Source organism: Halichoeres trimaculatus, unplaced genomic scaffold, assembly GCF_033239565.1.
Source record: "Halichoeres trimaculatus isolate MK-OKI-2021-1 unplaced genomic scaffold, fHalTri1.1 fHalTri1_scaffold_11, whole genome shotgun sequence".
NCBI lineage: Eukaryota > Metazoa > Chordata > Actinopteri > Labriformes > Labridae > Halichoeres > Halichoeres trimaculatus.
This window is the reverse complement of record NW_027437189.1, coordinates 36,645,824-36,660,823: the sequence shown is the minus strand read 5'-3', so window position 1 is coordinate 36,660,823 and position 15,000 is coordinate 36,645,824. Positions and strand designations below refer to the sequence as shown.

Sequence of the window (15,000 nt, the reverse complement as noted above, 5' to 3'; positions counted from 1 at the left end):
AGGGTCAGGCGGAAAGAGGGACAGACAGACGGGCGGACAGAGAGACAGACAGAGGGACAGACAGACAGACGGACGGACAGACAGACTGCATGGCCAAAAAAAGTCACAACCAAAAAAAAAGGTCACACACTCTAATATTTCCTTGGACTGCCTTTAGCTTTGATTACGGCATGCGTTTTCTAACATGCTAAGCTTCTGCAATGTCAGAAGATTTATTTCCATCCAGTGTTGCATTAATTTTTTTTACTAAGATCACCATTAATGATGGTAGAGTCTGACCGCTGAGCAATGCTGTCTCCAGCACATCCCAAAGATTCTCATTGGGGTTAAGGTCTGGACTCTGGGGGCCAATCCATGAGTGAAAATGATGTGTCACGGTCCCTGAACCACTCTTTCACAGTTTGAGCCCAATTAATACTGGCAGTGTCATCTTGGAATATGGCCGTGCCATCAGGGGAGGAAAAACCCATTGATGGAATAACCTGGTCATTCAGTGTATTCAGGTGATCAGCTGACCTCATTCTTTGAGCACAGACTGTTGCTGAACCTAGACCTGACCAACTGCAGCAACCCCAGATCATAGACTGCTCCCACAGGCTTGGACAGTAGGCATTAGGCATGATGGGTGATCACTTCATCTGCCTCTCTTCTTACCCTGATGGCCCATCACTCTGGAACAGGGTCAATCTGGACTCATCAGACCATATGACCTTCTTCCATTGCTCCAGAGTCCAATCATTGTTCTCCCTAGCAAACTAAAGCCTTTTTTTCCAGTTAGCCTCACTGATGAGTGGTTTTCTTAAAGCTACACAGCTGCTCAGTACCAATCTCTTGAGTCCTTCACATCGTGCGTGTGGAAATGCTCTTACTTTCACTATTAAACACAGCCCTTAATTCTACTGTTATTTTCTTCCACTTGATTTTACCAAATGTTAAAGTAATCACCCATCACGATCATTCAGGATTTTTTCCCGGCCACATTTCTTCCCCAAAGACGATGGGTCCCCCACTATCCTTCCACTTTTAATACTGCGTTGGACAGTTCTGACTAGGGGTGTAATGATCCATCGATATACATCGATATATCGATTGGTTAAGCAATGATCCAATCACATCGATGGAAAGTCTAAATATCGATCATCATCGTGGTCTTTAATGTACGCCTTAATTTTGAAATCCCGACCGGACACGCATGTCCGTCCCGCGAGTTGTTCTGAAGTTTCCTCTCAAGCCTCACACACTCAGCGTATGAGACACACATTTGAACCTTTTCACTCTCTGACACGCCACGCCTGATATTTCTCCTGCTGTAAAATGTACTGTTTAGCGCCCACCGAGTCACACCGCTGTAGGCGAACGTGTAGCAAGACGCTGTTAGCATCACAGAGCTAAACAGGAGCCAGACATATCGGCCAATCATAAAATAGCTCTCCTGTATCCGGGTAAATTACGGTCGACCTGATTGCAGAGGATGCATGCTGCACAGACGACAGGAGTTCATCATCACACAACTGCAGTGAGTTATCTCATAATTTGATTTTTTTTTTAAGCGCACTGATTCATGAAATTTCATAAAGTTAAAAAGTAAAACGGCGAGAGCTTAGTGTCATTCCTCCTCCACATCAACTATAACACAGTGAAACAAAGTCTGATCACACAAAAAAAACTATCAATGTTAAGTTCGTTAAGTTGGTAGTTCTAATTTTGATCAATAAAAATGTTTGGGTTTAATTAAAATCAAAACTTCAAATTTTTAGTTTGATAGAAAATGGTCAAATGTTAGATGTCAATAATAAAGTTTATGTAATCAGGAATTTTTAATTATAGTGTTGCATCATTACTTGATATAATAATCAAACATCACAGTATAACAGTCAGACCCATAAGGTAATTGTGGGGGTAAAAAAGCACCTTACCTGAATTTAACCTTTTTTAATTTTAAAACATAATCAGATCATACAGATGGCTATAATCCTCTACAAACTATCATACCCAAAGGTCAGCACATCGTTCCACATTTCAGTAATAAAACTATCAAAATTGTTTTGTATTTCTTTCTTGCCTCAGGTGAAATGTTGCTGATTGTGTTCAGTGAGGACATAATATCGTCTTAAATCGATCGAAGGCCCCTGAATCGTATCGTATCGTATCGTGACAGACTTTGTGATATCGGCAAATATCATACCGTTGTCCAAAGAATCGATATCGTATCGTATCGTCATGAAACTGGTGATTTACACCCCTAGTTCTGACCCAGTTTTAGTATCTTTAGCAATCTCCTCAGATGTTTTCTCTGCTTGATGCATGCCAATGATTTGATCCACCTCTAACAGAATAACATTTTTTTCACAATCACGGGATGTATCTTTCCACATGGTTGTTTAAGAAATGAGAAGCAGCTCATTGCACCAGTTGGGCTTAAATAACTTATTGGCAGCTGACAGATAATCACCCATGCAGTTATTATCCAACAGGTGGCTCAAACCTATTTGCTAAGTCAAATCCAGGAGGGACTTTTTTTTTTCGGGTTGGGCTGTGTATACACCAGGCTGACACCTCACAGGTATCATCACAGACTTCATGAAATCAAGGAAAATTCAAAGTCTGCATCCTCATTAAATGTCACAAAAACCTCTTTAAAATAAAATAAAGAAACCTCTTCTCATCCACTCAAAAACCTTCCCCTGACAGCCTCTTCAGTCTACAGATTCTCAGTGTTTCCACTTCTGGCAGAGCCCTGAATTAATTGTTGTGGGCACTGGGAGCTTTACAGGGAAATCTTTCAGTACAATTCACATTTAATGTCAGACATCGCCTCCAGATGTTCATCAGTTTCCCTCATGACAGCTGGCACCTGATGAGTCCCTCTGTTTGACAGTGAGGAGCAGACTGTTCCTGAGGAGGCGCCTGCATCTGAAGGAGGAGCCATAAAATCAGGAACTCTGTCTTTTAAAGAGCGAAGGACATGGAGAAACCTTGTTTACATCCACTCCTTCATTATGCAGAGGAAGAGTTGTACACTGGTGTACACACAGGCCCCCCGGGGCTGCAGGCCACAGAAACCTGCTTCTGTAAATCCTCTGGATGTCAGAGATGTCATCCACCTGACACCCCACACGCTGCTGCTGTGTTACAGGCGTTCCCATGTGGCTGAAGACGCCTTATGAATTCTGTTCTTTGCCTGTTTGCTGCATTTTTATAAATAATTAAAGAGTGTGTGACAGGTATCTGCTTCATGAGTGCAGTGGAATATATGACGAGGCTCTGGCAGCAGAGTCCAGGGACGAGGACAATGCGGTCTGATCTGGGAGCTCAGAGAGAGTCCTGTGTGATGAGCGTCCGGGGTCTACCTGCACAGCTGATATTAATGAGCTGACGGACATCAAGTCAGCTCATTCATGCTGCATTCAAGGGCTGTTGTTCTTAATCCCGCTTTTTTAGTCTTTAGCAGTCCTTCTGTTATCCCGGCAGAAGTTTCACATGATTTACTGAGACGCTTCATTTTGGCTGCCGTCTCTTAAATGCGCCTGCTCTGCAAACCCCTTTCCCTCTGATAGGCTGGACCTGTTAGAGCCCGAAACATAACAACAACCCAAAAGTATTAAAAAAGAATGTAATAAACCCTGAAATGTAATAACTGGTGGGGTCGATGGTGAAGTGCTCAGACATCAGCAGAGGCTTTGAGTAGAGCCGCTGCTGCTCCACATACGGGGGAGCCACATGAGGAGGTTCAGGCATCTGGTGAGGACGCCTCCTGGACACCTCCTTCCATCTCTCCACTGGCCTGGTAACACGTCATATCTCCCCAGAGGAGCTGCAGGAAGTGGCCGGGGACAGGGGCTACCGGTCTCCGCTGGCCTGGACCTCGATATGCGGTGGAAGATGGATGGAGGAAATCTAATAACTGACCCAAAATGTACTTCCTTTTGCACTAAATGAAACAACTTGTTATCACAATTTGAGTCAGTCATCCTATGGGTAATTGTTACGTTACGTTTTGGGCTCTAACAAGCCCTCTAGAGGCCTGTTCTGTAAAAATCTCAACATTGTTTTTTTTTTTTTATGTTAGTTTCTCTGTTCTGAATCTCACAGTGCTTTTGTCATACCTCCAGTTGCGGTCACTGATTTTTTTCTTCTTCTTTTGCTCTTTCATGCTGTCAACCCTCTTCTTCTTCTGCTATTCAAAGTGGTTACCGAACAGCTTTTGAGATAGGCTACAGCCACAGCATGGCAGGAATACCATAAAACAAGGCACCAGATAATGTGATTTAAAAACAAAAAACCGCAGTAGTTATAAGCACTTCAGTTATTTTTTCAACCAATAGTTCACTTGGAGCCTTATACTCTGATCAGAATTAGGCTGAGATCCCAGACCAAATAGAAATGCTCTCTTAATCAGAATAAATGGCAAAAGCTGAATGGAATTTCATTCATTTGCAGAGGGTTAGAATATTCCTTTCCCCAAACCAATAAAAAGGAAAATTCTGTCATGTAAATGGTGAAACGAAAAGTTGTCACGCTGGGGTCTGTCTGAGCATGCTATGTCTTGATGTGGGGGCAGTACAAGTACAAACCTTCCCACCACCAACTTAGTGACTTTTCAGACCCATCTAGCAACTTGTTATCTGTTTATTTTTGTGGAAAAAAAAAAAAAAAAAGTGACCAGTGACTGCAGACTCTGATGTGACGGCACTATTTAATCTTCTTCAATGAGTAGCAGATACTAAGCCCCTCCCCTTTGCTCCAAAATGCTCAGAGGTAGAGAAATCCTCCTCACAGCAGTCTCTCCGCATCACGCACGCCTCTTTTGGATCTCTGGCTGGTTCCAAGCCCGGATAAAGGAGGATGGATAATATTTAGATTTTAGATTAAAAAAAAAAATGTTACAGTGTCATTTCTCTCTCCTACAGTGTCCGTGACAGTTGCATGCAAATGACTTCTGCAAATTAGGCTATGGTGTCATTTAGCTATTTGTAGCTTCTGGGACAGCCAAAGGTGACCTTTTTAAATTTACTGAGGAGCTGGAAACACTGGCTGCAGACTTTCACCCACAGCTCCATGGTTGTGTAAAAACAATCAGAACTACTGTGCTGAACAGACCATGGACTGCCATCTTTGATAACTATGTCATGTTTACATGGATCTGCTCGTGTCTCATGTCTGTAAATCAGCTGTTCAGATCAAATGCTATGGCACATGTAAAAACAGGACTGGAATAGGTTATGTCACATGGAAACAGCTGACCTGAGATCTTCAATCAGAATGATTTCAATCAGAATTAAAATAAAAAGAGTCTGAATGTAAACCTGACTAATGATTAAAGGTTTGCAAATCATGACCCACCCCTTTAAAATTCTAAAAAGAAGTTTACAATAATACATTTCCACAAAAATCGTATGCGTGTTTTTGGTCTCTGGTTTAACGGTGTAAGATCACCCTCAGTCACAGTCAGTGATTCAGACGGTCTCTGGCTGTTCCGTGCTCCTCACATCCTGCAGCAGGTGACACACACTCCACAGGAGACGGCAGAGGGACAGGGAGGTCCTTTTCTTCCATTAAGTCTCTGCTGAAGGGCTGTTGTCACTTTGAATCACTGCCAAAGTCATCGACACCTCCTCACATGGGTCACCTGTTGTGAATTGTTTTAAAACACCTGTCTGCACACACAAGACACGTGAGGGGGACAGAGACTAAAAACAGCACAATCAAACCCAGCCAACACTAAACTGTGTTTTCATGTAGAATCTGTGAATCAGGATTGATCTGGTGCTAACTTGGATCTGGATTACCAAGCAGAAGATCCCAAAGGCCGTGAATATTTACAAAAAGGCAAACAAAGAGTAGCATAGGCTTAGATCAAGCCATAAAGAGCTTTGTAACCAGTGGAAAAGTTATAATCCATTCCTAACAAACACTGAGGCCAAACAGTTGAGCCAACACTGGTGAAATGCTCATTTCTGTTTGGGCTGTTGGTGAATTTCTGGGCCAGGATGAGGGAAGCTGCTGCCAGGAACACGGGACACCTGGTCAGCGTGAGCAGCACAGAGGCCTGCAGCGTTTCCCGTCTGTCAGTCTGTCTCAGTGGGTGCTCTGTGATAAGCCTCTAGAGGCTCAAAACAGCACACAGAGCCAGGGGGGCACGCTGCCAGGGAGGTCGGACTATGGTATCCTCCTCCAGAGAGTCGCACCTGCTCAGGTGGACCGTGAGGCACACAGACAGGCCTCAGTCCAGACCAGAAACCTCAGGCCATGCAGGCAGAGCAGTGCTCCATTCCTCAGACACTGTGATGAACAGAAGCTCTATTCAGCCGATCATCTGAGAAAGGTGGAGGTTCAGACCATGATCTGTGTTTCCCTGAAAGAACAACAGCTCAAACTGCCTCTGTCATTAAAACCCGTGTGTCTTTTTTTCAGAGCCTTCAGAGGCACGTGTGTGTCAGAAAGACACTGTTTGTGCAGATTAGAGCTAATGAATAATTAAGTCCCCTTAAGAAGCTTATTAAATCCAGGGCTACAGAGGAGGCAGAGCAACAGGAAACTCAGCCTCTAAGCCCCCATGAGACGCCCAGACACACCGAGAGCTGCTGCTGAAACGTCCCTCTGCTTTCTTTTTCCACAAACGCTACAGGAAACTTTTTGTTTGGCTTTCTGCTGATGCTGTACAGGAAATGTTAGAATCCCCGAAATAAAAGCAGCTCCAGCCCAGAGGGAGAGGAACGAAATCCAACAGAATTAAAGCAGTTAAACATACAGAGACAAACAGAGCAGGTCGACGACAGGTACAGGAGCATCAAGAAGTAACAAGCTTTGTTTTTGATGTTCCATAGATCTGAGACGATCTGCCCGGAGAGGCTGATCACAGATACAGCTGCATAAATGATCCTCTCTGATCCTCTGAACATTTTTAACAGGAGACGACAGGGTAAAGGTGTGATCTATGAGAGAGGCCACTTGAAAGTACTTCTGCTTTGATCCACATCTTTTATAGATAGAAAATAAAATCAATTTGACTTTGGGGGGCAATATAATGGTCATGGTTAAGTACTGCTATCATTTGAGCACCCTCTTGCAGGATCTCATTATATCAGTCAATAAGGGTGCACACCCCTCTTCCAGTTAAGCGAGATGTGTCCTTCTGTGCTCAACACTTCTCCGTCTCCATGTAGTCCTCTGCATCCATCCTGGCCTGGATCATTTACCATGTGTGCATTACATGCATTGAAAATCACTATCTGCAGATCTTTCTCAGGTATACGGAAATACGTCCACACCACACTCTCGTCTGCCCTTATCCAGGCTGGAGCAAGCCTGTGGTTTTTGCTTGTGCCATCACATCATACTGTATCAGCCATGGTGTTTGGGCAATCAAAGTCCTTTGGCCAAAAACCAAAAATGCACTTTTGAGTAATTTCCAGCCGAAAAGTTTCAGAATTTTGGGTGTATCCCTAGTTTTCAGTCAAACTGGCCATCACAGTGTCAAAACGGCCTCAGTCATTTTTTTGAGGAAAATGAGTTTTTGGCGTAATCTTTTCTTGATAGTGCTGGCCATCTCTGGTAAATTCGCTTAAATCTTTTGCTAAAAGGATCATAATCTTTATGCTCTGTAGATAAAATGTGTGACTTGGAAAATTGAACAAGCTTTCATGATGCCCGGCTGCTTCAAGAAGAAATAGAATCTTTTGTGCAGGAGAAGCTGTACACATGATTCTTGAATCAGTTTCAACTGGTGAGTGATTAGGTTCACTATCATAGAGGCTGGGGTATAATGTTGTGTAGTAATTTAGTCTAAAATTCAATAGTTAGAGTTTAACTACAAATTTAGCTACTTCTAGCTAGCTACCTGTTCCTGGCTAGCCCACTTATTCCTGTACCCAAACGTAAATGAGCACAAGGCAATGACACCCCTCAGAGTTTTCTACAGTTTCACTGTTTCATTTAGCGGATACTTTCATCCAAAGCAACATTCAACACAAGCAAGAAATTGGACAGCAGGGAAAACCTAGTTAGTGCAAAAACAAGGCCATTGTTTAAATAGGGTGACGATATGTGAAATACAGACGTCTAAACTGCTGTTCTCGTGTGTTGGATGAGTGGGACACGTCTTTGAATGACAATGTGTTCTTTCTGATTAAATGCTTGATACACGAATATGCACATCCCTGTATTCAGCCTCCATTCAAATATTAACATTACAATATTTAATGCTGTCCATGTAAATCTCGCGGCTGAGGTCTCCCCTCAGAAAAACAAAGGGGTCAGGCTAGGGCATGAACTGTTGAGGGTTTTGAGTTTGAGGGATCAGATCTGATTTAACTGGAATAATTCAGAGTCAGTTACTATGATTCTGAAAAATGGGACTGAATCAGTGTGACAGCAGCTGGTGCAGTCACTCAGTGTCTGTTCAGTTTGTGACAAATCAAACAGCCAGGGGCTGGGAGCGCTGAGCCTCTCTGTAGGATGACATATGGAGATTGAGGACGTTAATGTGCTTAAAGGACGCCTGACAACATCCGATGAGCCCTCGCCTGTAGGATAACATATGGCACAAATGGAGCTCCACGAGTGTAAAACACAAACACAGTGAGTTCAAATTGGAAGGAAGAAAAACAAACTCACTCTTAGCCTTCTCGTTCTTGCGTGATGGCCTCCAGCGGATGCACGACTTGTGTTCGTCCAGGAAGAAGAAGCGCACCAGCCCCTTGGAGCCGCCGCGCAGCTTCACCATCTGGGTCCCCATCTGCATGGAGCTCATACATTTCTCCACTGCGGGCGAGAAAAGAAGCCAGACAGACAGAGGAGAGAAAACAGGGAGAGCTGTTAGAGAGAAAACCACTGGAGTGTGCACTGAAAACTGACAAAAAGAGTGTGACAGACGACCTCCACTCCTTCCAAAGTGTCTGTGTGTGTGTGTGTCTGTGTGTGTGGATTTACAAATTTCCATCCAGGCTCTCATGCAAAACACACTTATTTACCCATACACTCACATGAACATGCAGCAATACCAAGTCAACGGTGTGGATATGCCTCAGCGCCAGCAGGGTTTGCTTTTCTCAGCTCGTGGGACGAGGAGGAAAGGCAAAGACAGACGACAGCGAGGGGCAGTTTAAGCCCTTAAACAGACCCACACTTCACACTGAGGACGACCACAGAGCAGCAACAGAGGGATCAATAACAGGAGGTGTCCTCAGGGTCTGTTTTATGAACAAAATGAAACAGAAACTTTTCTCTAAGAGAAAAACTATAGCCACGGAAAGAGACTGTTTCTAACGAGTGGTGCCAAAAGTTCAGCCTGGTGTGTCCTCATTATTATTTTGGGGCCAAATTTGACGGCCCCTCCACAGGAAGCTAATAGTAATGAGCACTGGTCGGGCTGGTGTGGACAGCCACATGCCCCGGGGCTCCAGTTTCACCCTATGTGGCCATACTGTCAATTATCACACGTCTGTCACATCCTATCAAATAGGCCCCCTGCAGCGTGCAGGAAATCGGGCCAGCTCGGCACGCACACGTTCCTAAATAAGGTTAACCAATCCCAGAGACACACGGTGGTCGACATGGCACCAGATTAACACAAGTTTTACACACAGGAACAAGCTTAAAATAAACCAAAAGAAGTTTAAACCAACCAATTATATTAACAACCAGAGAATCATTTAACAGGTTGAAGCAGAAACGATGAAGATTTCCCAACAGTGTCCTTTTGAAGACATTTGGGGATATCTTTCTGTTTCATAGGCTGAACACTAAGGATTTAAACTGATGGTAAAATAAAAACCAAATTAAAAAAAATAGTAAAAGCAAACGGTCAAACTACAGAGTGTAGAAAAGTGAATACTGAGCAGAATCTCAGGTTTTAGACTGAAGAGCAGTTGTTTGTTTGCCCCTCCTGTTGGTGAAGTTACAGTGGCCTTTGAGGACAAAAAGCTCCAGCAAAGCATCACCAGTCTGATCCTCCATTGGACACATTTTTAACCCTCTAAAAAAGATATAATTCAGCAACAAACTTCTCTCTTCCTTCAACTTCTGAAAGACATTTTAAATCTTTCACTCAGTCACGTGCACTTTTCCTGTCACTTCATCTCATCTTATTAGTTCATCTTATAAGCATGTGCATTTAACCTGCTTTAAGGTTAGGAAACTTTTTTTCTTAGGGTAGTTAACCTACTAATCTTTTTGCTCTTTATTGTAATATTTACATTCTCCACTTTGCTTCTGTGACCCCGTAGATGGTCTCTATGTACTGAAGAAAGTCGGGGACAAAAAGCCCGTTCACAGAAAGTCAAGACAGTCGGACAAAATGAACACAAAGCACAGACAGAAGACAGTGGCCACTTCAGTTACGTAAAAGAGTGACAGTATAGCAGTGCGACACAGTGTACCCTGCTAATAAAGCCAACAAAGAAGAAAAATGTGACACAGTAAAGAAAGAGCAACAATGAAGAAATCAAGCAATTCGTCCTCTCTGTGATTGGCATGTGTCTCTTTGTTACTAAGAACAATCAAGCTTTGTTTCAGAGAAGTCTGTGAGCCGCCAGGAGAAATACAGCAGCTGCTGTCACACAGGAAGTGACCATTCTGTCTACCAATCAACAGACTGCAGTGCATACAGCTCCACCCTTTGAGGTTGGATCGGTTTAGTCTGGCACCCCAACAGAAGGGTCCCAGGAAGTGGGAGGGCTCGTCTTGGTTATTTGGGGATCTGTCTCAGGACTAGTCAGTAAAAACTCCATAAAATGCATGCCTTACCAAGACAAACTGAACTAAACCGCTTGGTGGGAACGGGGCTAAAGTTTATATGAAATGAAAATAATACATAAGCAGCGTTATATAACTACAAAACAAAACAAACTTAGGGGGATGATTATTTGATCAGAACACCCATCCTTGCCACAGCTCTATTCTGCTGGAGCATAAGTAAATCCATAGAGTGGACTCAAATCTCCACGTGACCACAGCTGACAGAAGAACCAGGACATAAAATCCTGACAGCTGAGAGTAAACATCTCAAAGAACTGCAAACACAACTAGCAGTGATGGGTTGCTCGAACAGAGCATTGATTCACCCAGCTCTGGACCGCTGCAGACAACCCGCCCCCCAGGGGGGGGATCGTTAATGTAGTGCAGTCCTGATCCTCTAACCTCTGCCATCAGACTCCTGCTCAGGACCACATCAGCACAACAGCAGCTCCTGGCAGAGCTGAGCCAGCCATGCATGCAACCACTGACAGTTGATATTCAGTCTGAGTGTCTGAATGCAGAGCAGAAACACAGATGGAGAGATTAGGATGAAGCCCTGTGTTTGCAGAGCAGCAGACACACGGATGGACTTTAAATGATGTGTGGTCACCAACATAAACCAGCTGGAAATGCAAAGCGGCTGAACCAGCACTATGCTCTGCCATGACCTTTGACCTTTCCAGTTAACCTGCCCTGCAGACACAGAGAGGTCTTTGAGCCAGGGGCAGAAGGGTGAAGGGTTTTATAACAGTATATTATGAAACACGCCGCCATCTGCAAGAAGTTCTTCAAAATTATCTTGAGTATCACAGCAGTTTGTTCTCTGCTATTCAAACATGCCGACAAACAGCTTATTGACTCATTCTGTATTTGTTGGGTTTATCTCTCCAGAGTGTAATAATTCTGCCTTAAAATATCAAAAAAATGGGTTAAAACATGCACCTGGTGGCAGTTTAGGAGCTTTCAGCATCAGGCATGGTTATCAGGATGTAATTCTGACTGCAGCACCAGTTATTTTCAGGGAAATATGCTGCTCAAAATTTCCATATAGACCCATCCAATCAGTGTTTTTGGAGTCAACTCTACAACATCAATGGAGCAACATTTCAAAACAGGCTGAATATTGATCTCTCATTCACACACACACACACACACACACACACACACACACACACACACACACACACACACACACACACACACACACACACACACACACACACACACACACACACACACACACACACACACACACACACACACAGAAAGCTGGATTCTATGTTCACCGAACAACCAGACCATGGAAATTCATTCTGAGTAAAACAGCAGCATGATGTGCACCAGGAGGGTTAGGTTAGGGTTTGGGATGAAAGATTCAGTGTTTTCTTCTTTATAAATTAAGGGTCAAAGCTGGTGGCAGAAATCAATGGCGTGATAAGTTAACAATTGCTTGGAATTCAGTTGTGTCTTCACACATTTTTCATGCAGGGAGCAGATAAAACATGGCTCTGGATTTCCTGAGGAGTGAGAAATCTTGCATCCTTGAGCATTTAAAAGAGCAACAAAGAGGTGACAGGTAAATGAAACAAAACATCATCAAGCTTCTTAAAACTGGGAATATTTCAGCCTCCACTCTGCTCAGACTGAGGTTACCTGCAAATTTAGTTTAGTGGATCTTGTTTATCCTGAGAGCATGTTGTTAATGAGCGAGCTTTTGAGGAGAAGACATCACAGATCTCTCTTTGAACAGCAAAAGTTCGAGCCACGCCATGTGTTTCACATTATCAGTCCCTCACCTTCAAAACTTTCCCTTTCAACGTCTTCTCTCCTCATCTCTGTCTATCCTCCTCCTCCACTAACACCATCTTTGACTAATTATCTCGACAAAGTTATTCAAAAGCCCATGAATCGTGTCAGTGTGGTATATGTGGACACAGCATGCTGTTGAAACAGGCTTTTAAAACTCTTTCACGCCACAGGTCCGCTGAGGATCAGACATGTTGGAGTAGGATGAGATTTTTCTAGACTAAACAGTTTTTACACATCTATAATGTTGAAACATTACGGCCCATGACCATGGAACAGCCTGAAGATCCAAGGACTGACCAGAGCTGAAATATTTTGCAAAACTCAAAATTTAACTTTGCAGCCTAGATTTTAACCACATTTTACTTACTTATCTATTTGTCTAGAGCGAAGTTCTGATCTTAATCTGTCAGAGAATATAACTTTAATCTTTTAGAGTTAAATATAAATATATAATCTATTTAAACTTGTTTATCTTTTTTTTATTTACTTCACTGCTTCTATAAGCTTTTTAATTCTGTGCTTTTAAGTTTTGGATTTATATATTTTTTTTTACAACTTAAGTCTTTTAGTATTTATTTTACTCCTTTAGTTATTCATTTACTTATTTATATATATATTTTTTATCTTGAGTTTTAACATCTTATTTTACCGTCAGTGTTCCTCATTAAAAGTACAGTCTGCTGAATTTTCTTAGAAATGTGAATGTCAACTTTCACAGGAATAATCCTGCTCAATTGTCTCTGGGCCTCTATACATGTGTGTCAGTGTCTGTGTCTGCCTCACCCTCCTCCCCTGTCTGGTTGTTGATGTTTTGGTTGCATCAGGGTATTTCTGGGTAGGGGGTAAGCGTGGTTACCTCAGCAATCACAGCGCGCCCAGTGTGCAATAGAGTGTGTTGATGACTGCGAGTGGAAGAAGCTACGATAGCAGAGACAGTGGATGTAGCTTTGAGGAAGAAAAACACAACCAAAGAGAAATGAAACACCAAACGGATAAAGCTTTTTACTTAACGAGGCCGCTTTGCTTGACTTTCAGGAACTTGGAGAGCAGCACAGGACGAAGAGTGGCATGGGTTAGCTTTCTGCAAACCAGGTATGAGTCAGATACCCGTGATTAGCTTGTGCTAACAGCTCTCGCGTCTCTCCCATGTAGAAACGTGATGCTACAGGTTGCTGGGATAGTGAGTGTGTTCATGTAGTCACGGTCAGAGGCCGTGGGTGTGTGCTGCAGCTGGCACTGATCCAAGGAGGAGGAGCCCAGTTTGAATGCTGCGTTTACTGACAAAGAACGAAAACTCCTGCAGACCCTACCTTTAAGGTCTCTGGTTGCGATTCCCCAGTTCCTCAGTAAATCTGCACTGATTTTATATGTGCTGTGCTTTTCTGATGCACTAGGGGGCGTGGGTTGGGTGGAGGTGAAGGTTGGTGTGGTTGGGGTGGAGGGCAGAGGGCGGAGAGTTGCGTGTGTCCTTATGGGGGGTTGTCGTGTCACTGGGTTTTGTTTTTACTAATTTTCTGTTTGTCAAGCACTTTGTGTTTCCATTTCTGTGTATGAAAGTGCTTCATTGACAAATTCTTAAAGTTTTGTAAAGGCATGAAAGAAAACTTAAACACTCCCATTTCAGGAAGAGAAATTTAAAGATTTCTGTCGTTTTTGATTTCACACCTCGATGGATGAGCTCATGGATTTGTAGTCTTTCAGCTCTTATACTATCAGTATTTCGATGTAGGATGTAAATCAAACTGACTCTGTGGTTCCTGCATGTGGATTCAACATGCTTTGTAAATCTCTTATCAGTTTGTGTATCGGCTGTTACACAAAGCCACCAGCAACCAACTACAGGCTTCAGGTGAATGTCCCTGAGTGACACTAAAGGAACAAATGATCTCAAAACCACTGACCCTCAGTGATTTTACAGTGCTGACTTTTTCATGCTACACTATAAAAACACGGCTGTGAAGCAGCTTTTTATTGATTTGAAGGGAAGAGTTGTTTCTGGAGCTGCCGGCTGATGGCGGAGACCGACGCTCAGCGGCTGAAACCCAGCTTAAGGATCTGCGCTCCCTCAGCCACAGGACAGCAGCCAGTTATCCATGAAATGAGCCGTTGTCGGAGTTCGGTTGCACCCAGAGCATTCAGACTCTGCAGACCTCGGGGTCAGGACGGCACAGAGCTGGAAACATTCCTCCTGACACCAGTTTAAGAGGCTGATCCTCCTCCTCCTGTCAGAGCTGAGCTGAAGAGGCTCTAACAGTCAGCTCAGGCTGCCTGCTCACATCAGCATCTGCTGCTACAGCTGAGAGTTCCAAACCCTCCATCCCTCACCTTACCACTATTAACAGGAAGGGTGTCAGGACTCAGGCCCTCCACGCTAAGTGGAGGTAAGGAGGGAGGAAAACTGCAGACAGGTCTCTCATACAGAGGCCTCCAAGGACAAAAGACGTCAGCATTTCA

The 15,000-nt window shown here is 43.5% G+C and overlaps 1 protein-coding gene across 1 annotated transcript in view; it reads right to left on the bottom strand.

Annotated features, from left to right (window-relative positions):
- Nucleotides 1-15,000, bottom strand: part of plch2a (phospholipase C, eta 2a) — a 92,470-nt gene that overhangs the window by 59,964 nt on the left and 17,506 nt on the right. Inside the window, exon 2 of the mRNA XM_074680925.1 lies at nt 8,617-8,763. Coding sequence (XP_074537026.1) covers nt 8,617-8,763 — 147 coding nt within the window. The remainder of the gene's footprint in view (nt 1-8,616; nt 8,764-15,000) is intronic.